Source organism: Battus philenor, unplaced genomic scaffold, assembly GCF_028537555.1.
Source record: "Battus philenor isolate CCGP_79_NKW_IND1 unplaced genomic scaffold, ilBatPhil1.0.hap1 SCAF_14, whole genome shotgun sequence".
Classification (NCBI taxonomy): domain Eukaryota; kingdom Metazoa; phylum Arthropoda; class Insecta; order Lepidoptera; family Papilionidae; genus Battus; species Battus philenor.
Window position 1 is genome coordinate 7,032,509 of NW_027181676.1, and position 26,866 is coordinate 7,059,374.

Sequence of the window (26,866 nt, forward strand, 5' to 3'; positions counted from 1 at the left end):
ATGACAATGTATTTTGCTATTCATAACCAACATTATTATTTTAGTCGTACGACACTCACTGCTAAATATAGGCCTCCTTATTTTGGGATGGGTTAAGTAATTTTATAGAAATATAATAGTTCGCTTACGTCCGGCTAACGGAAAAGTAGCTTAAATAAATAATCAACAAACTTTTGTATCTAATCGATTTTAAGTGATTTTTTGTAAAAGTTAGGTAATATTATAAATTATCTATCGAAATTTTATTCCCGTAACACAAAGCTGTGTACAAATCTACATCGACTATAATCTATGAGGCTTAATATCACTGAAAACAGTAACTTCGCTTGTTATGTCTATGTAAGTGACTTTACTAACAATAATATGAAGTAAAATCTCTAACAATTAAAGGAAAGGATACATATGAAAATAATTATTCTGTCTAGTTAGATTGTCGAAACCAATGAAGCCAGGATAATTTATGCGTCAATTTTAAATACTTAACCTATAACGAAATGTCATATTGAATTGAAATAAACGGTGGATATTTGTTTGTGTATTCCAGAATTGGTACCATATATGAAGACGTTACAACAGACGTTCTGGGAGTTATGGGAAAGTGGCAATGGCTTATGACAACTTTCCTCACTGTCCTTATGATGACCACCATGTTAAATCAATATGCATATGTGGTCTTATTAAAACCATCAACAGAATTAAATTGCTTATTATCAGAGCAGTTAGATGTAGCCAACGCTAGTTTGTGCTCTTATATCTTAAAAAGTAACCTATCCAAAGAGATTCAATGTAATAAATGGCAAACAAAACTATTAGGAATTATACCAATTAAGAAAACGGTGAGGTTTAACATTTAACGGTGACCTTTATGCTACCTATAGCAAAGGAGTTAAATAGTTTTTGTTTTAATTATATTTTTATTACTTGCAATATTACAAAGCAATGTCCGATCACAGCTCCTCAACGAGACATTGGATCCGAACTTCTCTACGAGACCAAATCAAGGATAATAAGATCTGTATATGAATATAGGTAACCAACGTAGTCATAATCTAAATTGGCAAATAAATGTGGCAATGAGCAGACCACACAGCGCGCAGAACAGATGCCCGCTGAGGCCTTCAGACTCTAGAGTAGAGACCATTGACCGACAAGCGCATTGTAGGACATCCACCCACAAAATGGAAAGATTACCGTGTAAAGATCGTAGGAAAACTTTGGAAGCAGGCCACTTCCAATCTGAGTCTTACAATTAATATAACGATGATGGTGCAATAATTTATATCTATAAATTAATTCTGTTATATAACGCATATTATGTTAAAAATGTAGCCGTAAATTATGTTAAAAATATTCTTTTCAGTGGCAAATATTCTGTGACGATAAATTTGCACTCTTATCAACTACGATAATCTGCCGCTTGGGTTTTATTTTTGGTTGTATTATATTTGGCGTAGTATCTGACAGGTAAATAAAATAATCGCTTACATAAAAGGTAATCCACTATTTATCGCTATTAAATGGCTACCGTGGTGCCTAATTAAAATGTGCACTACATAAATTTCATAATATACCAACTGGTTTAAAACATCGTTTATATACTATTTAGCTATTCACCACACTTCACATTCACATCATCCTGGTCCTAGTACGAATAATACTTAAAATATTTTAATGAAGTGTTTCAGCGGCTGCATTAGATAGAGATAAGAGGACAATGCCTTCCAGTGGGCGTCTATGGGCTGACATGAATGAATGAATTAGAAAAAAATAAAAAACAAAAAGAAAGTTAATACTAACCAGCTATACACAAATAATAAATATGCTCTTGTTATAACACTGAAATGTTGTATAATATATTCGTATGTTGTCTGTATTTACAGTTTTGGAAGAAAAATGGCGGTTGCAATAAACATTGTCGCAGAAATAATTTTTGGAGCTGTTTTAACATTTTGCGATTCTGAATCTTGGTTTCGATTACTAATATTTTTAAGATCTCTATTTGCCAGTGCTAATTTCTACACGGGAATAATTTTAAGTAAGTCTTAAAATAAGGGCCTTGACGTCTGGAGTGGAAACCATGAAGCGGCTGGCACCGCATAGAACGCCTACAAGATGGACAGATGATTTTTTTTAAGTCATCGGATGACACTATATGTAGGCTCCTACCAACCGCTTCTGTTAGAAATCTATGTAGGAGGCCTATATACAGCAACGGACTCCCCATGGCTGAAATACTTTATCTTACTATAAATAATTAACTAATACAATAATGTGCGAAAGGCATCTATTTTAAAATTTATTATTGAAAATGACGAGTATACTAAAAACTGTAAATCCAAAAAAAATATCTTTATTATTATTTTCAGTTTGTGAAATAGCCAGCAATAATTGGCGTACTTATTTAATAATTATAGTTGCATTACCACAAGTAATCGGGATCACATACATTGTGCCTTTAACCAATATTATGCCCAATTTTGAGACATACAATTGCTTAGCAAGTATTTATTGTGTCGGCTGTTTAACACTTCTAAGGTAAGATAGGTAGTAGTAGATTGCGGTCAATATCTCCAAAATATATTTAGGTAACAAAAAAACTTATTTATAAAATTTATGTGTAGTAGGGATTATATATGTAAAAGCTTTTAAGAGGTAAATTTATAGCTCATTTGTCAGGAAAAAACTTTAAAGCTTTTACTCCCATTTCCAATTACCACCCTAAAGCGATCACTCTGAAACTCAATTGGTATAAGACAAACCAATAAATTCTGGCAGTACAAAGTCTGCAGTTAGCACTTAAAACTGGCTTTTACATTTCATTGGTTTTTTTCCAAAGAATTAGCAGTAGTAATAAATATATATCGAAGACATATAACAAGGGTATCGACCTCTCGAGTTGATATGAACTGCTGTAGTTGGCAAATAAATACTTAAAATAGGCAATTAATAGACATGAGACAATAAACAACTTTTATTTTATCGCAATAACAATACAATTAACACAGTTACTAATCATAATGTTTCAATTATTTATAGTGAGATGGGCAGTGGCAGGTTAGTTGTTTAAAATAAAATGCAGCTTATGATCAAATCTGACATATTCAAACCTCGACAGGCGCTGTCCAATTGAAATATATGTAAATATATAAATATATATATATCTATATATATCTATATATATCTATATATATATATATATATATATATATATATATGTATGTATATATATATATAAGTGTTGAATTACGAACAGCATACGCGTCCGTCGCAGTATCGTTTACGCTTAAAACGCAGCCTTTTGACAATAGGGCAGCTGTAGTACATATTATTTTTAGCTGTCTCCTGCCCGCTTCCCCAACTTAATGAATTGTCCTCGCTGGAAGAATTGCGTAAATTTCATTGTAACCATTATTCGAAAAAAAATATTCTTACCAAATTCCAAGACTCTAAATCTTAAAATTCCTAAGATACCGTGATTAGTATATAGGTAGAAATTTTTTAAATAGTATATATGAATTCAAAAGATATTACGACAGCAGACAAGCGAAACAAAGTGTAGGTATTACGAAAATGTGCACTCTTGATTAATAATATTATATATGATAAATAAACAAAGCAAGCTTTACCATTGCAATGTGTTATATTTCAGATGGCTTCCAGAGTCACCACAATGGTTGTTGTACAGCCGTAAAATATCAAAAGCTGAAAAAATTCTGTTCAAAGCTGCCTTGAAGAATAAAATTAAGCTATGCAGCAATTTTAGAATCAGACCAGTTAATCACAAAGTAAATATTTTGTAATTACAAACAGTAGCGTGAAGGCTCTAATCGCAAAGTAGATATTTCGTGAAGGCTAATGTGGAATTGATAAGTTTATCAAATATTTCTACACGATGTTTATAATAGAATGCTAGTCTTTTCCGTTTTATTGGTGGTAGCCAATTGTTGAAGGCGCTTAACTTCCCTCTCTTTACTTTAATTTCGAAGGCTCCTTCTGAAATACCAAGTCTATCACGTACACTATTGGTTCACTGGAGTGAAAACACGCTAAGGTCTTCATCATCATCATCATTTCAGTCGTAGGGGAACCACTGCTGGACATATGCCTGCCCCCTATATTTCCAAAAGGAACGTTTGAAAGCGCCTGCATACAGTGTCCAGCGACCTAAATAGAAGTAAAGTACTAAAGTCGTCGCCATGAATTACGAGTATATTCCCCTTGTATATTTATATATCAATTGTAACTTAAAAATTACAACTAACAGAATAAATTATTACCGATAATAATTACTACTAAAATATTAATAAAGGTAAATATTTTATATCATGAACATTTTTTTAGGCTTATTATTGTATAGAAGAAAATAGAACGTGTATAAGTATTTTCTGTGCATATAATACAAGGATCATTGTAATATTCGCGTTGATATTTTGGCTGTGCTACAAGTTTTTATGGAGTTTTTTATATGTAGACATGTGCAGCGCCGATCGTAACATGCCATACGCTGAAGTGTTAATATTTTTTTGCATTTTTGGATGCCTAACTCTACTACTACTAAAGAAGTTTAGATTGAAATACCTCCTTTTAATTCATCTATCTATTATGGGTACTCTGTCTGCTGGCATAATAATCATGAAACACTTTCAAATAAAGGTAAATAATATCATTTTATTAAAGTACTAACATGCGTTAAAGCAGCGTGACCAACCTTGATAGTCCGAGCCATGTTTTAAATTTAGTTTATTTTTTTTGCGAGCTGCCTTTAAATGCGTATTTAAAATGTACGCAAAAAAGGTATTGAAAATAGTTACAAAAATTGTATTAATTGAAAATACATAAAGAAAAGGACAACACGTGTATATTAAATTTAATCATAAATAATTTAGCATAATTGGTATTTTCTTGACTATTCTTTAAAATTGGTAAATGATTTTTGATAGTGCTTCTCAGTTACTCATTTAGATACCGGTTTGTTAATATTGATCGGTGGCTGTATTTCCCGAATTATATAGTGGAAAAACAACATTACAAAATTTTAGTCCATTTTACTTAATATAGAAGTAATATTGAGAGCACAAATAACCTTCCTTCAAAGAACCGCAGGTTAGCCCGCGTGTTATAATAATAAATTGAATAAGCACGCATATTTCTACAAAGTTATCTTAGCCAAGAAATTAAGGAGGCGCTTCAATTGGTAACTAATAATTTAATTAACAAAAGGACATATTTGTGGAGTCTATTTACACGTAGTCAGGTATAATATGGTGCCTTACTTACAAACTATTACAGTTATCCGCGTCGCAAAATTGTAGCAGAACTAGGTAAAAAAAGACACAAATTGATTACAGTTATATAGGTGTATGAATTGACTGCGTATTTTTTGCTGATAAGAATTTTTTCTGGTAACCGTTATAGATAAGTTACATGTAATCGAGAATTGCAAAAAGTCTATTTAAAATAATGAAAACGAATGTGGTGGTAAACATTTTGAGAATTTCATTTAAAATTATCTAATTAATTAATACCTGATGGGTTAACGAATCCATAGCACATAAATATTTTTTCATTTTTACAGAATTTTGTAGACAGGTTTTTATTTTTCTCCAACCCTGTTTGGTGATGAACTTTTAATAACTTAATCATGAAATTATTGAATCCAATAAAATATATATTTTATAACAAAGCTAACGAAAAAAAAACCTTACAATAACAATATATTTTGATTATATATAATAACAAAAAATATCCATGTTGATGTATATAACTTACCCCTCGATTTTATTATTTATAACTTTAATTTATACGTAATTAAAACTTGATTATGTATATTATATATACGTAGTATTAGTTATTCCTACAAAACAGAAGGCATGTTTCGTGGAAATAATATATCAGATGGTTGGTTTCTTTAACGACTTTAACGACTAAAAAGGTGAGTACAGTGCTGCTGAAACCGCTGTACAACGCCTAAGATATGCACGTGGCGAGACGGGGGAAGTATTGGCCAAACAGTTTCGTCAATCCGCCGTCAATAGCTGCAACAGCAGCGCTCTTGCTCTTTTTTTCTTGGCTCCCACCTCTCCACGCTATTTATATATATATATATATATATGTTTTACTAGAAGGGTATGCATTTGTATCCTATTTTTAATAATAAAATATTTGTTTTAGGATGTCAAAATAGATTTTGTTCATTCAGCGGCATTGGGTACTGGAATGATAGGACATACGATACTCTTGAGTATAACACCACGTCTTTTTCCAATAAACGTACGAGCGACTATATTTGGTTGCTGTCATTCTTCAGGTCAACTCGGAACTGTTATTTGTTTCCTACTATTCCGTCTTCAACTAGACAATCATATTTCACTTATATTTGTGCAAACAGGAGTTACCTTTATTCTGATAATACTATGTTATATGATTCCCGATGTTGATGGAAGAGAACTTCCTGATGTTGTTGAAGATATGGATTATTTTTCTGAGTGAGTATTAGTTAGAACTTTCACGTACTAAAGTTTTTTATTCTATGGATATGACTACTTTTTGTATTTTAATAGGAGTATAAGAGAATTATGAACCTTAAAACAAAATCAGTACAGAAATAGTAAAAGGATAGTTAGCCTAAATACTTAGGTAAACACGGCCCTTTTTTTAAACTAGTATATGATGAGACAACCTAATTGTAAATAAGCAGAGAGAGAGAGAGAGAGAGACAGTGAGGTCGTAAATTATACACCCCCAACCATAACAAAACAGTGTTACAGTGCCTCCAATTCCATACACCAACCCATGAGATATATTTTTATCGGTAAAAATGGCCACAGACATTGCCCAGTGTTTTTAATTAATAATTAATTATATTTTGAAAAAATATGTTCTTAAATATATACATTTGCTGATATCGCTTATATAATATTGGAAATTACAATAAATTAATGCCGCTGGTGCATCAGTGCGTCAAGAATGTAGTAATTTTAAACAATCACGTGATTACAGAACCTGCACGACTTAGTAAACGAAACATATTCAAAATCAAACGACATCTAATTTTTGTCACACTCTTCTCAATGATTTAATAACGAAAACTGCATTTGAAAAAATGACATTTAGTCATAAAAAAACTGATAACTGTCATTTTTTTGACAAATATATTTATTAAAAAAATTAAGTTCTCATTAATCATACACGCTCGACAAATATTTACAATTTTACAAATTTTTCTATTTTTAATATATTCAGTATCTACTCACTATTTCACAGATTATCAAAACCTCTGCGTTGGATAACACAGAAAACAAATTCTCCTTCACAAGAGGAAGTAGAAATGAAAATATATTCCTACGGTAGTGCCATTCATAATTTTTCAATCAATAGCTTTTCTTTGGAAAGGATACCGGCACATCCAATTGGTTTCAGAAAATTATGGCATACATATTGTGCGTTTTTTCGCTCTAGATTGCGATAAAAATATTACAGGCGCTTTAAAACATTTTAAATGGATAAACCGGAGAGTCACTATCGACCCAAAAAATCATATAATATAAAATATAAAATTTGTATTGGAAAATTTTTAACACCATTACAGTAAATGTTAAAATTATTCTTATAATATAAAACTCACAAACGTTATCCAACCAATTTTTTTCCAATCACAAAACTTCATTATTAATAAATTTTGAAAGAACTGTTTTTGAACCTTTGTGTAAATGTAAACGCTATTGTATTGCTGAATAAGTTCATACATTTTCAAAATCGCTAATAAGGATGACATAACTACATTAATTATTTATCTTTGTTATTTTTTATATTAATGTGTGTCGAGGCGACCCTGGTATTCATCTAATGGTTGTGTTGAAACTTTAGATTACGTTAAATACTAAAAAAGTTACAAAATATAAAACATGTTCACTGAGTATTTTTTTTCAATAAATCTTTTGACGAAACTGTCAAGATTATAAACAAAGTTTTATACCAACCAATTTTCAAAACAAATTTTCCAACCTTCAACTGGTACTTTTCCAACCTTTTTAAACGTTAATGCGTTCACTTTTAGGCGATAAAAACTATTCTATTCAGCAGTGTTTTTAGTTTTGTGGAACAATACATATGCCAGCTGCAACTGTGAATTATATAAGATACCTGAGTCCAAAGCATTACCGGTGTTGTGTCGAAATAGTTCCGTATTTTGGTTAGACCGAGTGCACGTTGAGGTTGTAGGGTACCGTAAAACAATCCGCCTGTGTACAATAGAGTAGAATATCATTAACATTTCCTAAGCTGACGTTCAGAATCTTATCGCACGTGATGAGCCGATTTGTTAAATTTAATTTTGCATTTGCAGAACGTTTTCGTCAGCAATAGCAGTCGAACGACGGCTGCCTCTTTGTAAATTCTTCAAATCTTACCTCACTTAAACTAGTTATAACAGCGGAGAACAGTAGCTTCAAGGTCCATAATAGCCAATTGAAGTCGATTAAATGATTAATCATGTTTTAAGTTGAAGTCATAAAAATAATTGCACGAAAATAGACCATTTTATACCCAACCTGTTTCAACTATTCTAGGACATATGATGGTTTACGTTCTTCTATTTATTGCGATGCTCCCTTATATATTTCAGCAAATATGCATTTCGTAGCATACACTGAGTGAGCGCTCTGTCCGCGTTATCAATTTCTAGTACTGGAAAGGTGCCAAGTCGCGACAAAAAAGTGTTCTATGTGGTCTAAGAGCTTGGCAACTTCTCAATCGGGTAAAAAAAAATATTGTAACGGCTTTAGACAAGATTTAAAATAGGGCCATCATACTTATACTTAATAAAGAGGCTTTACGTACCTAAAAAAACGATAGGAATAGAGAAGTTCTTAGTTAAATAAAACTTCAATGTGTGAAATAAAGTGTATTGATGTTCTACACTTAACGCCTGTATTGACAGAAATACAGGGATTTTTATACACTTGGAGATGTAATATGATAGAGGGTTCCCCCTGTGCATGAGTGTCTCGTCGAGCCGACGTTTGACAAAGCGATGTGTTCTTTTCTTTGTGGCTCCCTTTTGGGGCCTCTCGTACTCCTCTATTGTGGAGGGACAGGGACATTTTTTCTTACTATAATGATTTTTACATGACTTTATTTCCACAAATTTCTTTCATTTATCAAATTTTTTCCATTCATTTCTCTATTATCCATCAGATTTTCGTTTATTCCTTACTTACTTAAACCTTGTTTGCCTTCCATACATCGCTTCGTTTCCATCGCTATACTCGCGATACAAATTTAATTTATGCCTTGTTTTTACTTTTACTTTATTTTAATTTATCTTACAACGGTCTCAAAGGCGGACCGCGAGTCGCACACGACTGTACCGACTCATAGGCCGCGTACACCGTCGCTTCCGCTGACGCCAGCAACTCTGCTTAGTATACAGTGCAGAAGTTGTCCAATTGGAGTTGCTTGCCGTATGACTGTGCGACGCACCGCATAACACAGGAAGCCGCACCCATCTTGTCTTCAATGCAGCTTCTCCGTCGGTGTAAATTGGCGTATCGGCAGCTACGGTGGCCAGTTGAGCTCTCTCCGTATCTTCGGTTTTTCCGGACCACCTGCCACCTGCTGTGACACGAAGGTCCAGAGAAAGCAGCCAAGCGAGAATAATAGCCAAGTACAGAGACGCAATCCTATAGGTCTTCGCAATTTTCTACGGGAAGCTCCGTCAAACCACGTATAACTGCCTACTTACCAGCAGCTTCTTAGCCGCCGGTTCCCATGCACTCTCTGCGTACAATACCGTTGACTCCAGCACCACCAGATACATCGTCCTGATCCTTCTTGCCTTCGCAGCCCGGCACAGCTGATGATAAAAGTCCTAGGCCTTCTTGGCCCTGTTCTTAATGTGGCCGTTGACCGTGAGCCAATCATTAACTGCTAGGCTTGGTATCATGACCCCCCTAGTTTGACCAAATGGCTCACCACCCATACTCCTTAATGGGTTGGCATACTTCAACTTATCGGCTAGCACTATCACTTAAGTTTTGTGAGACATACCTCAACTTATTTCAGACACCCTATTCGTGAATAAGGATGAGAACCTCACTAACCCTACTAAAATTGTACTCCTGGCTGCCTCCCCACTCATGTGGTGGTGGTGCTTTGTCGCTAGTGCCACGGGATTCAAGACTTCATGGAAATTTCACGGCACGGGATTTGGACCAAGATCGCCTAGACCAGGTGCTATTTCTTGTCGAGAAAAAAAGCATCTCCCAGCACACTTTTATCCGCTTGGTTTTTTAACTTTGTGTACTTTACAAAGCTTATTCGCACGATTTTTTTGGACACGACACAAAAACGTTTTTTCCGAGATATTATTTTATTATTTGCTTCAGAAAAAATTATGAAAGGCGATGAGGCGAACCTCCCTGCAATTGCGGAGACACATTTTTCAGACAAAATTCGAAGACCTTTTTACCCAGTTTTCGTATTTTTGACGTGGAGAGCATCACAGAACTCAATACGGACACGTCTTAACCGCTCGGGAGCTGCGTGCCACTCGTAGCAATATCCTATTACACTTTAAAAATTATTCTTTTTTAGAAGTACGTCGTCTCTTAACAAAACTAAAATAGCTTTAAGTGTGGCAGCTATATGATCTAGGCTAAGCAAATACAACGCCCTGCCACTTCAAATCTGGTAAAACTGTAAATGCCGAAAACGACCAAAAATCATCGATCATCGAACGTCCACTGCTAGACATGAGCCACCATAGATTTCCAATACGACTAGCAGGAAGCTACGTGTTCGGTTTTTGTCAATTAAAATGTAGATTAAAAATAAAATAGTACTTTCTTAAAAGATATTTGTTCCAATTTTCATTAATAATTGTTACAATTGTCTTAAAACTTGGCTTGCATCAACGAATAATTTGATTATAATAAAAATGATACGATTGCTACATGTTTACATTTTCAGCGTTTTATCCGCTCATAAATCATATCGCATATACTTAACATTGATAATTAAGCAGGCTCGTGTATATGTTATTCATATATTATCTCAGGTCTTATGCGTGTCGCACACGACACCGTTGTATAAGACGATTTAACGAGATTAGCTCAATTAAAAGACTTTTTATAGTACAGACCTTTTTAAAATTCTTTTTACCCAGTTTTAACAATACCTAAGAATTGTGTAGTAAATATTAGTGAGCAATATAAATTATAACACAAATAAAGAGGAATATACTATACGTTACTAATTAAAACGACGAAATGGTTTGGCAAGAAAAATTAGGAGCAAAACGGTACTCTATCCGAATTGTAATTAATAAGTTTTATGAAGTATAAATTACATAATGGAGTATAAATAAATTCAGTTCCTTTGTTCTTAAAATCTATGTCTAAATGTTCATTATTTATAATAAATAACTAGAAACAGTAAAGCTCGGACATCGACATAAGATTGAGAAGTAGAAAGATTTTCTATTCTATCTGAAATAAAACATTTTTGTGGGATGAAGTAAATGGTTGTTCCATATGAAATGCTTGCATTGGTATTTGGTTTCAGATAAAGTAAGTGCTGAATTAGCCCAACGGTAAATGACTTAGACTTAATATAATAACTCACACTGTCTTTGAATTATACAGAATTGCCACTGCTTACAAACGAGCGTTCTGGACGTGACGATTTTGATATATTCCCCTATAGATAACTTTGAGGAAGGCTTATATACCGGCTAATATACCTTGCTGTGGGCGACCATAGGTTAAACCACGAAGCGCTGTAATAAGCCTTTGCGGCTCTTCCAGCTTTATCGGTGATGAGTTCGCAAAACAAAGTGGTCCACTAACTTATCGCGTGTATTGACATAATTACATGGCTGTTTATACACTAGTGCGAATAATATCATAAAGGATTCCTACAGATGAGCACCGTATCAAATGGCACGCTGTTACACGAAGTTGCGGCGGCGTTTCACAAAGCGCGTCGTCTGTTAAGGCGGCGTTCTTAAAGGGGAGTCGCATGTTAAACAAGACGGTTGTTCAAAGGGAGTCGACTTCGCTTAAGAGTGCAGTCAATCAGGGTCCTTCTAGTGTGGCACCTACAAAATAGTTTAAAGTTATTTATAATAACATGCGATAAACATAATTGAAGGTCCAAGGCCAATAGAACCAATCGTTTTCAATGCGAATAGAAACTGATAACGTACCAGTATGAACTCCGTGAAAATTCCGACTATAAATAATTCAATCACCGATCTAAAAGAACACACCGAATGTGGTAAAATATATGAGAGAATAAATGAAAAATGCAAGGTAAAAACTTAATGAACTTATTGTTCGTCCTATTGGTGTTTAGTTTACACAGTTTTGCTGAGCCTCTTGGACGTTTAGACGTAATAAAAACGTAACTAAGTCCTACCGGAGTCGGTACGGGCTGTTTCATAGAGTAGATTCCGGCTCAAGCTTTCGCTACAATAGGTACCTGAGAGGATAGTCATACGGATCAACTTGTTGCTTTAGTTAAACTTAATTTGACAAATAACCAAGAGGCGTAAAAAAATAAAACCTAATACCGAGTTAATACATTACATATAAAGCTGAAAGCAACGTACGTCCCATAACCGGAAGTAGAAGTTAGACAGGTTCTTTTAACGTTACAGATACGCTCCGAAAATTTTTGTTTAAATTTTATCATGTACAATAAAAAAAAATTGTCACTGCCGGCCAAAATATTGAAATATCTACGTCGAAGGAGGCAAAAGAAATGAAACTCAAAATAGTTGTAATTAAATTAAAATATTTATTTACACATACACATTCATCAAGAAGAAATCAAAAACTTCTAGAAAAATTAAATATTTACATTTAAAATACCGCTCACATTACTATTTTTTCTCAACAAAATAACTCTTGGTCGCTTTCGAAAGTATTGTGAGTCTTTGAGGTTTTTTCTATTATCCTAACCTCTGCTTTGCTCAGGACAAGAGAAAGAGAAAGTCCATATATTGATTTGACTTGACCAAGGTAGAGAATCGTCTAAGTGAACTTTTTCTGTCTACTTTCTCTACGAACAATGGTGTCTCTATTGCATTTTTTTACTTTTATCACTAGTATTGAGTAGTCACTTTAACGATTGTTTCTTTGAAAATGTTATTCTAGTTTTCTCATAAAGCCGTCCACATGTCTTTTTACGAATAGATATAACAACTGAGCACATTTCTTTCAAGCTCTACAAAAGCTCAATAGGTTGACATCTAGGTTCATATGCCCCCCGTATGTTACATTTTAAGAACCTTTCCTTTCGTTCTGAATCCCTGCATAACTTTGAATTACGTTTTGAATCATTATCTCATTGGAAAATATCTCTATGATTATATTACACCAGACCGAAAAGGATTTGCTATAGTATTTGTTGATATTATTTTTTATCCGTGATTGAACATCTTTAGACTAAGGTCTTAGAATACAGAATAGAACCAGCACGCTTGACTGCTAATAATACAGTTTGAAGTAGTCTTTTATTATACGATACATCGAACAAGGTTGTTTGTACCAAAAATGTAAGAAAAAATCAGTTCTACCTCGGTAGTAAAGGGCCCACTGAATTCGTTTTTACATGTTCTGAAGAACGACGATGCAGGCAAAAAATAGTATCGATTTCGATTTTTAATAGGAAAGGAGAAAAGGCTTAAAAAGCCATTTAAGTAAAATACGAAAGGGCATAAAATAATATTTTATTAACTCATCTGTTAAAAATACCCCAATAACTAATGAGCATTAGTTTTAAAATATAAACTTTCTAGCATTAAATGGTACAATTTATTTTATACATAAATTGTCTCAAAAATAAATAATTTAAACATCACTTGCTTAAAAGAAATTATGAATTTAAAAAAAAAAACAAATTACACTTATTTAAAAGGAACTAAAAACAAAAAATGCTTGTGCATACTCTCTGTAACTTGAAAATATGTTTTCATTTATAAATAATTAATATTAAATAAGGAACAGTAACAGAAGAATGAACAAGCCATAATTATCAATACAATCAAAATTTTGCATTGTTTTCATCCATATTTAATTATATAGTAAGAAATAAAAAAAAAAAACAAAAAAAGCTATTATGTTATACTAAAGTAAGGGTCTGCAAACCTCTGTGTTTAAGGGAATATAATCACCTAACTTACCTAAAAATTTTAATATAAAGTTAACAATTACCCTTAATTTCCAAGGAAATGTAAAGACATCCTTCATTGTAGATAATTTTAATTCAATTACAGATTACAATATACTTCAAGGTTTATTAAATACACAGTTGGAAAAATCAGACATATATTTCATAAGTGAGTTGGATGCTACATACATACATATATAGCATTATGTATGTCTACCTGTGTGTGTCTACCTATATATCTAATAATCACAAAATCTCTGGAATAATAAGGCTTAGAGACCTGAAATAGTAGGAATATTCCTTTTAGCCGAGTAGAGTTCAGCTAAGAAGGATTTAATGAAATTCCACCTGCAAGGTAGGTTGAGGTTGAGTTCAATAAAATTGTACAATACTATAAACCAGTATACTTATAACATTTCAAAACTACTTATAACTTTTTTTAAAAAAGTATCTCGATTATTCGAAATATCGACTATCTCATATTTGATCCTTTTGGATATCAATCTCTTTAATTTTTGCCGTCGTCTGTATCACAGCTGCTTTTTGACGAAAAAAATTGACTATATCTCTAATAATTACGGAGTTCATATATCGAATCACTTCGATGACGTATGCAAACATAAAAGACCTCGTACAGCCAGATAAAAAAATACAATGTATAGATAATTGACATAGTATTATGTTGCATATTAATGATAAAGGTTAACTCGAATTTTGATATGCACTTTATATCGTTGACGATAATATAGTTTAATTATGCAATATAATTTAGAGAAACTAACAATTATACATAGTGAACATAGCTAAGTGATAACGTTAATGTTTATTTTTATTTATAACTCTACGTACAAAACAAAATTTTTGTAACAAAAACGTTTGCCATACACTTTCCAGAAATTAAATGTTCAAATACATATTTATCTAAAGTTGACTTGTACGTGTACAGTCAGTCAAAATAAATGGCTTTTATGGAAAACATTTTGTATATAAAAAGTTTTAATGAAAGAGCGAAAAAAACTACCTACTTGGGGGAAATTAGACTTCAAAATGCCCTTTGTTAATTAATCTATTAATAACTCATTGAAACTGTCTCCGTAACTTAGCTAAGAAATAGCTTTAGGTAAACACACATACGGAATTTTTAACATTTGCATTCATTTTAAACAACAACTGATTACGTCATGTGCAATTAATATTGCATATATAAAAATAAATTTATTGTCTATTGATTCTTAAAAATTATGTCAATATAATTTACTACCATAAAATACATAAACTTTTAGTACATTTACTAATAACACTTTTAACTTTTTGCGTATATTAATAAAATAATTTCTTTTCTTATATAATCTCATAGGAAGAATTGTCTGTTAACGAAACGTCATAACAACAAAATTGAGCCCGAGGTGTAGAAAACTTTATAAACGTCAATTAAAATGATACGTTTTTCTCTATCTACAGTATATAGAGTAAAACAAAGTAATGAAATTGTGAGCGTATTTGTCCGCTTGTTTACTATTAAAACAATATTAATAAAAATCTGATTTTTCGACAGCACTAAAATTCAAATATATGAACAATTATACAAAAATAGTATGTAAATATTTCTTACGAGATTCTGTTGTCATACTACATTGGCGATTTGATATACTCTTTCATTTGCACCATGATTATAGAAATATTATATTTGTTATCTATACATATTTAACTTAAGTTAGGAACTTGTTGCGGTAACTTACGTGTGACAACAGATTTATGTCACAAACGAAAACAAATAAAATGCATTAATATAATGTAAATATAGGCAGTACCACGCGTAATTTAAAACATAAAAACCGTTACACTAAAATTAACAACTTTAAATAACAACAAGCGGTAAATATAAAATGGCATACTTGTCGTCGTTTAATTAAGCTAATAAAAAAGATTATTTATTTATTCAAGTGCCTTTTACTTTAATTGGAGACCTTACAAGGCCGTTTGCTGATTAATGCTTCCATTGGAACTCGGGAATGATGTAGTGTGTTCTGAAAGGTAAAGAAAAAATATGTATATTAATAGGTTTATTCTTAACCAAGTAGAACGAAATATATATTATAAAATACTGTATATACTGTACTGTATATACTTTACTGTTTCTGCAGACTTAGTACTATCAAAAGTTATACACCACTCGTATTTGAATAGAAAAAATAAATTTCTATAATATATTTAAGAGTGATTTGTAATAGGTGTTAATGCTGTAACGTTTTTTCTTAAATCTTTCTAACACAGCACCTTTTTCACCTATTACCCGTCATCCTGTATGTAATCCGGTAACTATTGTGGCCTCAAAATTTATGTGTTAAAATTGTTACAGAACCTAATTCCAGGTTAAAATACTCGTTTCTATGTTTATTTTCAAGTTATTTATACAACTTTTCTTATAATGCGACAGACCAATACTAATTAAATGAACTACCGTGACGCAAGTAAATACCCACATCACGCATTATGAGATTGTATTTCATAAAGGAAATCAGGCGTAGGGTTTTGTAAAATAAGATTAAAAATTTCATGTGAAAAGAGTCACGGTTACCATTTCGTAATGAATTAAAATTGACAAGCATGTTTTTTCACACGTCGTCGTCGTTTATTCCGCTGATTTAAGGTAGAAGTGTTTCCATAACAGGACCCTCACTCACAGGCCAAAACTTATCTGTAACATATTGCTACTGTCCCCTGGCATACGAATTGGACCGGTATTGTAAATCTTTAGAGGCTTTTGCCTAGCAGTGGACGTTTTACTGCTCAAAGTATAATAAAACTAATTGTGCGCAACGCTACTCTATTAAATCTTTTGGCGGTTTGCTTGTTACTTGTGAAAAGGTTTTCTCCAAAATATATTAAGAACTATTATTTATTTATTACTTTGAACATTTTTATTTATATAAATATTCCAATTACATTTACAGTACTAAAACACATTGATGTACTACAATTATGAATCTTACATGCGTTATTAGTGATATGGAAAACGTCATTTTAATACATTCAGAAAAGCGACAAAACTTAGTACAATGTTACTGAAGGAAGTCTATTCTAACGAAAGATTTTAATAATTATAAAAAATTTTACATATAAATGTCTGCACGCGTCAATGATACTTTTAAAAATACTATTATAATTATAATGAGTTAAAAAATTATTAATATTAAGTGAACCTACCAGAATCCTTGGATGGTAAAGTGTGACCATTCGTTTTGTCGACTTGCTTTGGATCTACTTTTTGGTAATGAATGCTAAACATCACCGTCGCACCAATCAATGGCGAGATACCGGCAAGGATGAATGGTATTTTATATGATTTATATATACTATATATGTAGCCAGCAATGGGAGGACCAAGGGACAAGGGAGGCGCAGCTAGACCTAACATACAACCTATCGCTTGTGCTGCGTGAGTCGCTCCGCAGAGTTCAAACGCTATTGGACCGATAAGTGCAATAAATGCACCATCAAATAAACCCATACCTAGTGAAATGGCAACCAACAAGTTAAAAGATGCCACGAACGGTAAGAAAATCGTGAGCGAACCAATGACGTAGAATGAAATTTGCTGCAGAAGAATTCTATTCATACCGCGTTTATCAGCGAGATAGCCAAAGGTTAACCGTCCTATTCCAGAAGTTATTGCAATACACTGCAATGGAAGGTTGTCGTTGACATTTGAAAAATTCTTTTCTATAAATTTCTTAATGTGAACATACGGTACAAAGTAACCGAAAAGAGCGACTGGCATAGATAGAGCCCATAATCTATATTTCTTATTTTTCCATATTTGTACGCTGACAATTGTTTTTAAAAGAGATTTAATATTATCGTGTTTATGGGAAGGCTTTTGTATAATCATCAGAGGAGTTGGTTTAAACAATAAACCACAAAGTACGATTCCTACTGTAAATGCGGCTAAAACACGAAACATCCATTGCAACCCATAATTAACAATGATATGTTCCAACAACGGGGGCATGACTACAGTGAACACAGAACTTCCTATAGTGACAATACCGTTGACAAGTCCTAAGTATTTTTTGAAATAATGACCCAGAATCGCCAGTGATGGTGTGTAGGCCAGTGATGCACCTAAACCGTACATTATTCCGTACGTAAAGTAAAGCACGTCGACATGGTTCACAACGAATGACGACATAAGTAAGCCTGCTGTAGCAATGCTGCCGCCGAGAAGTGCCGTCGACCGCAAACCCAGAAATCCGGTTAGGAGTCCTGATAATGGTGACAGGAAAAACGTTGTACCCATCGTCAGAGCGCCCACCAACGCTAAAACAAATTTTAACATCAAAGTATTATTATTCTTCATAACTTTTTTATTCACGCACATTGTTTAATTGCATAAATAATATTAAATGACAAGTGCACAAATAACCTACGCACATATTAAAAATAAAACTATTCGAATACTTTACGTAAATACATAAGTTAGAAATACCTAGTCAGAAAATAAAAAATAATGAAAATATACTGCAACGGCGATATATAAATACCTGTTTAAAAAGATTAAAAAATGAAATTTGAAGCACTCCAAAGCTAAGTGGTGGACAATGCCTCAATCTAATCGGGTCACTTCACTTAGACGACATGTTCGTCTTGATTCATTAAACTTGATCCTTTATCTATATTGTATTTATATATTTACCTATTATTTCCCTATACTATTTCACATTTAAAAAAGATTGCTCTATTGTTACAATTTATGTAAACAATAAATATTCCTATTATTTATATGCATTATGTACAAACAATGCAGACGCAATAACAAAAAATATCAAACCATATAATTAATAATTACATTATTGTTTTCCTCCAGTTGAAACATAAAAACCGCTTACATGGGTGGGTATACACTTTAAAACCGCCTTTAACATAAGCTTTCGATTGATACTTTACATGCTAAGATAAAAGCGCCTATTACAGCGACACGCAAAATCAGGTTTAATTATCGATGTATCAGATAAAATTAGATATTTCAATTCACTAAGTCATTATGAGCACTAGCACCCGATCTACATATTATTGAAATAAATTTCTGCCCAAAATAATTTTAAAGTGATCAATGCCGAATTTGTAATTTCCGACTTTAGCATTAAAATAAATTTTTAAACGAATGTACGTTCTTTATTACAATCCGTCACAAACGGTATTGATTTTTTCATTATCTATTAGAGACAATTAGATCCGTACGGCAACTATAACAGCGTATGTTAATGCGACAAATAGTCGCAATTATTTTGCGTCTACAAAAGTATATTGATGCAATCAGACGGCCTTCGTCTCCAACTATCACAGCGTGGACGGGCGCGACGATGTCCGGCGCCAGAAGATCGAATAACACTAAGCCTACACGATTTATTTATAGATTAGTCCACTAGATGCAATGACTCGTAATGTCTTATATATTCGCTATTGATACAGTTATTTATAATATACAATCAAGTTCAATTATAATCTATTTCCAATGTGTACAATCCCAAAACCTCATTGATATGAGGTCTTTGCCTTAACTAAAAAGAAAAAAGAAGTAGTTTACTAAGTAACTTTAAATTCAAAATTCCACAAGATATCGTGAACCATCCTTTTCTTAGTTTTGAATATAAAATTAAGAGCATATTATTAAATGTACCTTATTATAGCATTAAAATGTTTGTGGACTTATTTGCAGGGCTTATAATGTATACAACAAACTTTGTTAAATTTTATTAATGAAAAGCAGCTGTTAAGTAGTAGCCTATAGGGTAAAGTTGCAATAACTGCCGATTCACAAGTACATGTAAGTACCTACAGAATTAATATATAAATAGAATTTAAATAGTCAAAACCGAACCATAGAAACATTTTACTTATATACATATATATATATGTATATAAGTAAAATGTAAATTTTTTGTCGCATATATATATATATATATATATATATATATATATATATATATATATATATATATGCGACAAAAAAAAACAAAACTATTTCCTAGACAGCTTTTAAAGGAATTTAAAATAAATATAGATTATGTACGTTGCTTTCCATAACATGGTACGTACCACGAGCCTATAGCTTTAAGATAATAAGAATCTGTGGGTACTAGCTCCGAAAAGCAAGCAAGGTTGTGCAAAATAAAAATACGTATAGAAAAATAAGTTTATTTTGGCCCTCCCAAGAACTAAACCAGTGATTCCCAAAGTGGTCTATATCAACTGCTAGGGGTCTATGACAACCTGCAAGGGGTCTACGTCGGCGAATAAAAAATTGGGGGTCCATGAAATGAAAATGGGGGTTCACGATAGTGGATCTCAACACATACACTGATAGTACCTATTTACTTACATCATACTATCTTATAATATCAAAACAACATACCCGTTACTTATCCCGTATTATGGAATATAGCGAGGAAATTTTTAATTTCCTTCTATTTTCCATCGTCATACCTAGTGGAAAAGGGGGTTCAGTGCTGTTACCAATCTCCTAACGAAAAAAAGAAACAGACTGGACATCATTAGCCGAGGAGATTTAAGATTAACCCTTTCAAAATTGACGCCGTGTTGATAATTTATTATTAAAGCAGGTTCATCCTTCTCACTAAAAATATTGACTTATTGCTTATGTTATTTTATTTATAGCTTATTTTATGTTTATTTAATGTTACGAATATTTTACATAACAAATACAAAATTTTATTTTGAGTAGTTTTAATTTAAATTCAATTAATAAATTAACATGTGTTTTTACTTTAAGTTTTTAACACTAAACTTCAATACAGTTAGAAATTTACATGAAAACAATATCATGTAAGTAGGGGGTCTAACCAACACGAAAAAACATGGCAAGGGGTCTACAAAAAAGTTTAGGGAACTCTGAACTAAACAGTGGTGGTAGATAGATAATTATGCTAAGTATAAATAACGCATTACATAATACCATACATGGCGGTGCACAACTATTAATATAAAATAATATTATACAAGATCTGTTCAAAAAGTACTGAAAATTCTCTTTTTTCAAAAATCATTTACATATTCAAAAACACCTTTTTCATCCTTTTCAAAGTAATCCTTATCAGATATTACACACTTGTGACGTTTTTTCCAATCCATGAACTACTTTATAAATATTTTTTGTAATCTTATCCAGCTCTTCCTTGGACGCTGTTCCTTCTCAATCGTAACGTAACGTCGTCTTTTAATGAGCCTTTTTAATGGTGGGTAGAAGAAAGTCATAGTTGACCACATCTGAGGTTAATAGTGTATCTTAAGGGTTGTTTTTCGCAAAATTTGCGCACAATCGACGACGCATTAGTAGAGACGTTATCATGATGCAAAAGCCAATTCTTGTTTTCCCACAATTTACTTACATTAATCATTTTAGTCCTAGAACATCTGCTGGACATAGGCCACCTCCATAGATTTTTAAATAGACCTATTAGAAGCAGCCTGCATCCAGAGTTTTCCGACGACCATAACAAAATCGTCTATTCTAAGATTACTTTGCGCAAATCGAGCATAACTTGGAAGTCATGTTTTTGTCTGTTCTATCCTGAAGCAAGAACTCATAATGCATTACAATCACTACAAGCAAAACCGTCACGAACTCGATGCGCTATTTTAGTCATCATTTTTTTTTATTTTTTTTTGGCTCCAGCTTCTTTAGGGATGATTGAACTTAGATTTCCATGAAATGATAAATTTAGCCGTTTACTGCTTTGATTAACATATAACTTCGTCAATAGATCTGCTAGATTCCTTAGTCTAGAAAACACGAAGAATCATCACGAAGACCACTACTGCACTGCCCACATCTAGCGCTTTCCAGCAACTTTAACTATGTCTACAGTCTACCCAAATGGGGGCAAACCCACGCCGCATCTACAGGCTCGTGGCTCCTCTCGAGAACCAGACCAGATAACAAAAATTTAAAAGCTTAATTACAGGATACATTTTTTGCAGATCTAAAAAAAATCTTGTTTCATTATATTTCTAAATTCTACTTAATACGTTTTACATAACTGGTAACTTCTTGAACTGGTTACACCAGATCTGATATTAAAAACTAGTTCAGGTATTACATGTTATTGCTAATAAATCATTTAAAATTTATCATCTAAAATTAGTAGATATGATAAGAGACATTTAATTCGTGTAAACGACATGAAACCAAGAAAACTTATGATACATTACCAATTATTACATCAGATTTTTTAAATGTTTACATGAAAACGAATGAAAACGCACGAATTTACTAATATGTCGAATTACTCGTCAGTTATTTGTGATTAGGCACGAACATCGCCATCAATCATAGTACGGTAACTATTTTTAATGATTTTTAATTGATTGCCTTATTCCAATGTTTTCCAGTGGAACTAGAATAAAAAAGTTATTAATTTAGCCTTTTGTGGCCAAATTAAATTAAAAATTACTTTATTCATAAGCATTTACATTCACTTGTGAACCTTCAATTGTTTTAATATTATAAGTAGCAAGCTACCACCGGCTCGGAATGTTAATCCGTTGAGAAGAGCCGACCATAAATCAACAATGCCTCTTATTAAATAAAATTTAACAATGTTTGAAGATACATTGTAATATCAGCCATGTAAAGCAGTCAACTAACTGTACCATACTACCAGCGATTTTGCAGAACACGCGTAGCCTAACGATTTTCTTTTAAAATTTACGAAACGCACAGATAATTCGTCAAACGTTAAATCGAATTACATTCAGTGCCACGTGCACACGAAAATTTTACACGATGTGGATTACAAAATTAAAATCATTTACGGTTTGAAAATACTACGTTATATATTATATGTGACATGACAATATTTTATGCAACCACGTGTTAAACGACAAAAAATAAAAAGATTAGATGCCGAACGTGTCATGGCATATTCGAAGGAATCAACTATTGTAAATGTGCTACATAAAGGTTCAATAAGGTTACTTTTAAACATCACCAATAGTTATGTTAATCATTATATACATCCGTCGATAACATCATAAAATGACGTGAACAAAGTGATAATATAAGTTTATAAAGAGGAATTATAAAACAACAATATCAGAGCAGAACTAAGTTAGTTTCTATTTTCTTTTAGTAATCCAATAATTTTGCTACCCACGTCAATTGAAAAGACAGATATTTACAAAAAAAAATTAGTAATTTTTTTATACTATATTAACCTGCAAAAAATCTAAACATGAAATTAACTTTTATCTTAACATATCAGTTACATAGGCACATAACATTATCTTTCATAACAAAACACTGTGTGTCTGAGTCACATTTTAGTTTTACACTTTTCCCTACTTATGATAACCTAATATGCAGACACAATATTTAAAATTATTTATTACCTGATAAAGTGTTAAATGAGATATATAATGAGAATGGATTGTCAGCATCACTGTAATTAATTGTGTTGTTTACATTGATTGAATTGTTTTTTTTTAAATGTGTTACAGGGTTAAATTACCAGGTCATGTGCGGCATTTTATTATTTATTTTTAGACTCCAATGTATCTCATAAGGCTAATAACACTGTAAACTACAAAAGTTGCTATGATAGTACCTACAAGCTACATTAGACAATTATGATAATATACTCGCAGATTTAAGACACATTTTTATGAGGAAATAATCATATTAATCAATCAAAAATGAGCTAAATAATTGAGAAATTATTAAAAAAATGTACAAGCTTTTCAATTAAGTCTGTTAAATAATAAACAAATATTACTTTGACTCACATCTTACTACAATGAAAAAATAATAAAATGCATCATCACATTGTTTCTAAAATAAAATACCTTAAACTTGAATCCTATTAACTATTCTGAATACAGTATATTGAAGAAGAGTGAAGATCTCTGATCTAATATAAATTTAGGGTTTGTATGCAGGTAATTGTACAAAAGTTTGGCCTCTCGTCTTTTAAAAGAAGGTAAATGTTGATCATACAGAAAATTTTATAGATTATGTTGGTTTTGTTAACCGTGTTGACAAAATCACCTTATCATTAAACCAAGGTATTTTTAATAAAAATTAAAGACAAAAAACACTTAAATTACCTCATGTACTAAAATATTTAAACCTTTAAGAATTTTACACTTTTAGTATACTTATATAGCGATCATATTGTATGAGAGATAATTATCTCAACAGCTTACCTTAAAAATAGTACATTGAAGGAATTAAAAACTGCTTCTAAACCTTACATAATAATAAATATAATAAAAGTGTGAACTCATAGTTTAGGTCAGGGTTTTTTGGTCAATAGACTGAAATATAATATGAAATTTTAAAGGAAAAATAAAGTTGTGTATGTGCCAATAGATACTTATTTTATATGATATAAATAATATGATATACTTAGACATAAATATTACTTTTATGGGGCATGATATAATACTACATTCAGTTTTTATTTTATATATTAAGCAAATATATCTCGCTTTATAGTATAATTCACTGCTGCTGTGTACATACTGTTGGGAATATTTTTTCAAGTGATTGTATATATACATTTATATATAAAAACAATATGAATAATTATAAAACAAATGATAACTACTTACATGCTTTACTTTCTGAATTGGGCACATTTTCATTCTCTAAGCGCTTTTGTAGTACTGTGTAAATCACGCTATAAGAATTTATAACACCAAACAATAGGCCATTGGTCAAAAATGATCCAAGTACTATCAAATAGGCTCTAAAACCACCATCAGGGGGTCCCTGCAAAACTTCATCGCAACTGGTAGCTGGTTCAATATTTAAAATATTATTCTTAACTTTATTGTTACTTAACAAATCAGTGTTTTCTTTAGGTTCTCTCTCCATTATCAATTAAGATATTCTAAAATATTTGATTAATGTTTTCTTCGCTAAAATCACGAAGAAAATAGTTGCATTTTTTGCATTAAAAACCTTATATTCTTTTTTAATAAACTGCATTCGGTTTAAAATGCTATTTCACAGTTTTATTTATAAAATTAGACACGTTTTAATTAATATTGTTTCCGAGATTTCAACGTTACGTACACAACCTAAACTAACGTGAGCCGACGCAGAACTGTACTAATATTACGTGCATGTGAACTATTTTAAACTACGCACTACAAGCGTTAAACTTCAAAACAATATGATAGAGCCACTAGAATATCATCCCAAGTGGTATTGAAAGAAGTAAAAAAGATCATCGTGTAGATTATGTATACATATCACAAGATAACATCAAGTTACTGATTTAAAAAAATCTGATTATTTTTTTAAAAAAAAATCTATATCTATTTGTGGTCCAACAAAAGTATAAGAAATTGAATCAACGCTATTGTTGGTAAATTTTTTTTATTGAATCTCCTTAGGGAGAAAATTTGAATTAAGTTTTACCTTAAAATAAAAATTAATATTAACGTTATGATTAAGATAAAAGACATCCTTATTTATTAAAATTATTACTAAGTTGAATTAAAACCCAGTTAAAAGTTGAACTACTTAAATTTATCCTAGCGTGTACAATAAAGGATATTAAATCAAATAAATGTAAGCAAAAATCAATTTCAAAATTTAAGTTAAAAATCAAAGTAATTAGTTCAAGTATCTAATACATATACCTAATAATTCAGTACAACCAGGGGCGCAAATACTAACAAAAACATAATTATTATTGTGTATTAAACGAGAATATCATCTTGTGATTAATTTGATCGACGAACTTATAACGTTACTCGTTCGGTGTCGTGGCGGGGAATTACCTTACCTCTGCGCTTTCATTCAGCTGCCAGGCTGGCCTGGCTATATGATACTCGCTGAAGGGGCCGTCCTTCGAGCGCCTAGCGAGTATCATCATATACAATCACATTATATACTTCATTCCTTCAAATAATAATTGCTTTAAAAGTCAATCGTTAGAGACTGCAACTTTTATTAATTATTAAACGATTTGCAGAGAGAAGCGAAATTAAACACATCTAAATGTATATGTTTAGTTGAATTGATTATGTAGCGTTAGCTACACGGTAATCCGTTAACTCTTCTCATGAATTTTAATTCATAATATTTTAACAAAGCATAAAAAAATATTGTGCCAGTTCATTAAAATACAAATAAACTACTCAAGCTAATACCAAATGTTGAAATTTTTTAGTAAAACGAAATGTGCAGAAAAATTAAATTTATATTTATCATAAAAATGTTATTGCCCTTGTTAAAAATACGTTTAAAATCAGATAAAATTTAAATTATATTCTCGGAACATATATTCCAAAAATGTAATAGGCTGTAAGTTATATTCCCAGTTATTAAACATTTTTTAAGGTATGAAGCTTATAAACCTGTTGCTAGTATTTTAGGTTGTCTTTCATCATCTTCATCATTACAAATGACTTATTACTGATGAGTTCTTACACACTGTGGCCACATTACCGATCTCTAAACAACTCATGTCAATGAATTGGTTATTATTGGCATAGGAAAAGAATGAATTTTCATTTGAACAATCTATATGTATAGTAAAGTAATAGCACATATAGTTGAATTTATTTATTAAGTTTTGAGAGAAGTTGATAAACAAAATAGAGGAAAAAACAAATCTCCTATTATGAAAAAAAAAACAAGACTAAAAATCAAGTTTTTTTA

At 31.7% G+C, this 26,866-nt stretch overlaps 3 protein-coding genes across 3 annotated transcripts; 2 read left to right on the plus strand and 1 right to left on the minus strand.

The window, feature by feature from the left end:
- Positions 1-3,800, plus strand: LOC137918522 (solute carrier family 22 member 2-like). Its single transcript, XM_068761342.1, has 6 exons — positions 1-8; positions 545-836; positions 1,361-1,464; positions 1,881-2,035; positions 2,367-2,535; positions 3,650-3,800. Exons 1-6 carry the CDS (start codon positions 1-3, stop codon positions 3,798-3,800), a joined length of 879 nt encoding a protein of 292 aa, XP_068617443.1.
- A 673-nt stretch (positions 3,801-4,473) lies between these two features.
- Positions 4,474-7,468, plus strand: LOC137918523 (uncharacterized). The gene is made up of 3 exons (XM_068761343.1): positions 4,474-4,653; positions 6,172-6,485; positions 7,264-7,468. Exons 1-3 carry the CDS (start codon positions 4,474-4,476, stop codon positions 7,466-7,468), a joined length of 699 nt encoding a protein of 232 aa, XP_068617444.1.
- Positions 7,469-12,816: 5,348 nt separating this feature from the next.
- kar (monocarboxylate transporter 10-like protein kar) lies at positions 12,817-25,371 on the minus strand. Its single transcript, XM_068777856.1, has 3 exons — positions 24,805-25,371; positions 17,380-18,492; positions 12,817-16,199 (listed from the first exon to the last, which is right to left on the minus strand). The coding sequence occupies exons 1-3, from the start codon at positions 25,067-25,069 to the stop codon at positions 16,141-16,143; spliced, it is 1,437 nt and encodes a 478-aa protein (XP_068633957.1). The 5' UTR covers positions 25,070-25,371; the 3' UTR covers positions 12,817-16,140.
- Positions 25,372-26,866: the final 1,495 nt, after the last annotated feature.

Excerpts from the sequence above, each read along its gene's own strand:
- LOC137918522 (XM_068761342.1), top strand. Across the intron at positions 1,465-1,880 it reads TTTGGCGTAGTATCTGACAG|TTTTGGAAGAAAAATGGCGG; the intron begins GTAAATAAAATA and ends CTGTATTTACAG. Across the intron at positions 2,536-3,649 it reads GGCTGTTTAACACTTCTAAG|ATGGCTTCCAGAGTCACCAC; the intron begins GTAAGATAGGTA and ends GTTATATTTCAG.
- LOC137918523 (XM_068761343.1), top strand. The coding sequence starts at position 4,474 with ATGTGCAGCGCCGATCGTAACATGCCATACGCTGAAGTGTTAATATTT. Across the intron at positions 4,654-6,171 it reads TGAAACACTTTCAAATAAAG|GATGTCAAAATAGATTTTGT; the intron begins GTAAATAATATC and ends TATTTGTTTTAG. Across the intron at positions 6,486-7,263 it reads GATATGGATTATTTTTCTGA|ATTATCAAAACCTCTGCGTT; the intron begins GTGAGTATTAGT and ends ACTATTTCACAG.
- kar (XM_068777856.1), bottom strand. The coding sequence starts at position 25,069 with ATGGAGAGAGAACCTAAAGAAAACACTGATTTGTTAAGTAACAATAAA. Across the intron at positions 18,493-24,804 it reads CAATTCAGAAAGTAAAGCAT|CGTTGGTGGGCGCTCTGACG; the intron begins GTAAGTAGTTAT and ends AATTTGTTTTAG. Across the intron at positions 16,200-17,379 it reads TTTACCATCCAAGGATTCTG|AACACACTACATCATTCCCG; the intron begins GTAGGTTCACTT and ends TTTACCTTTCAG.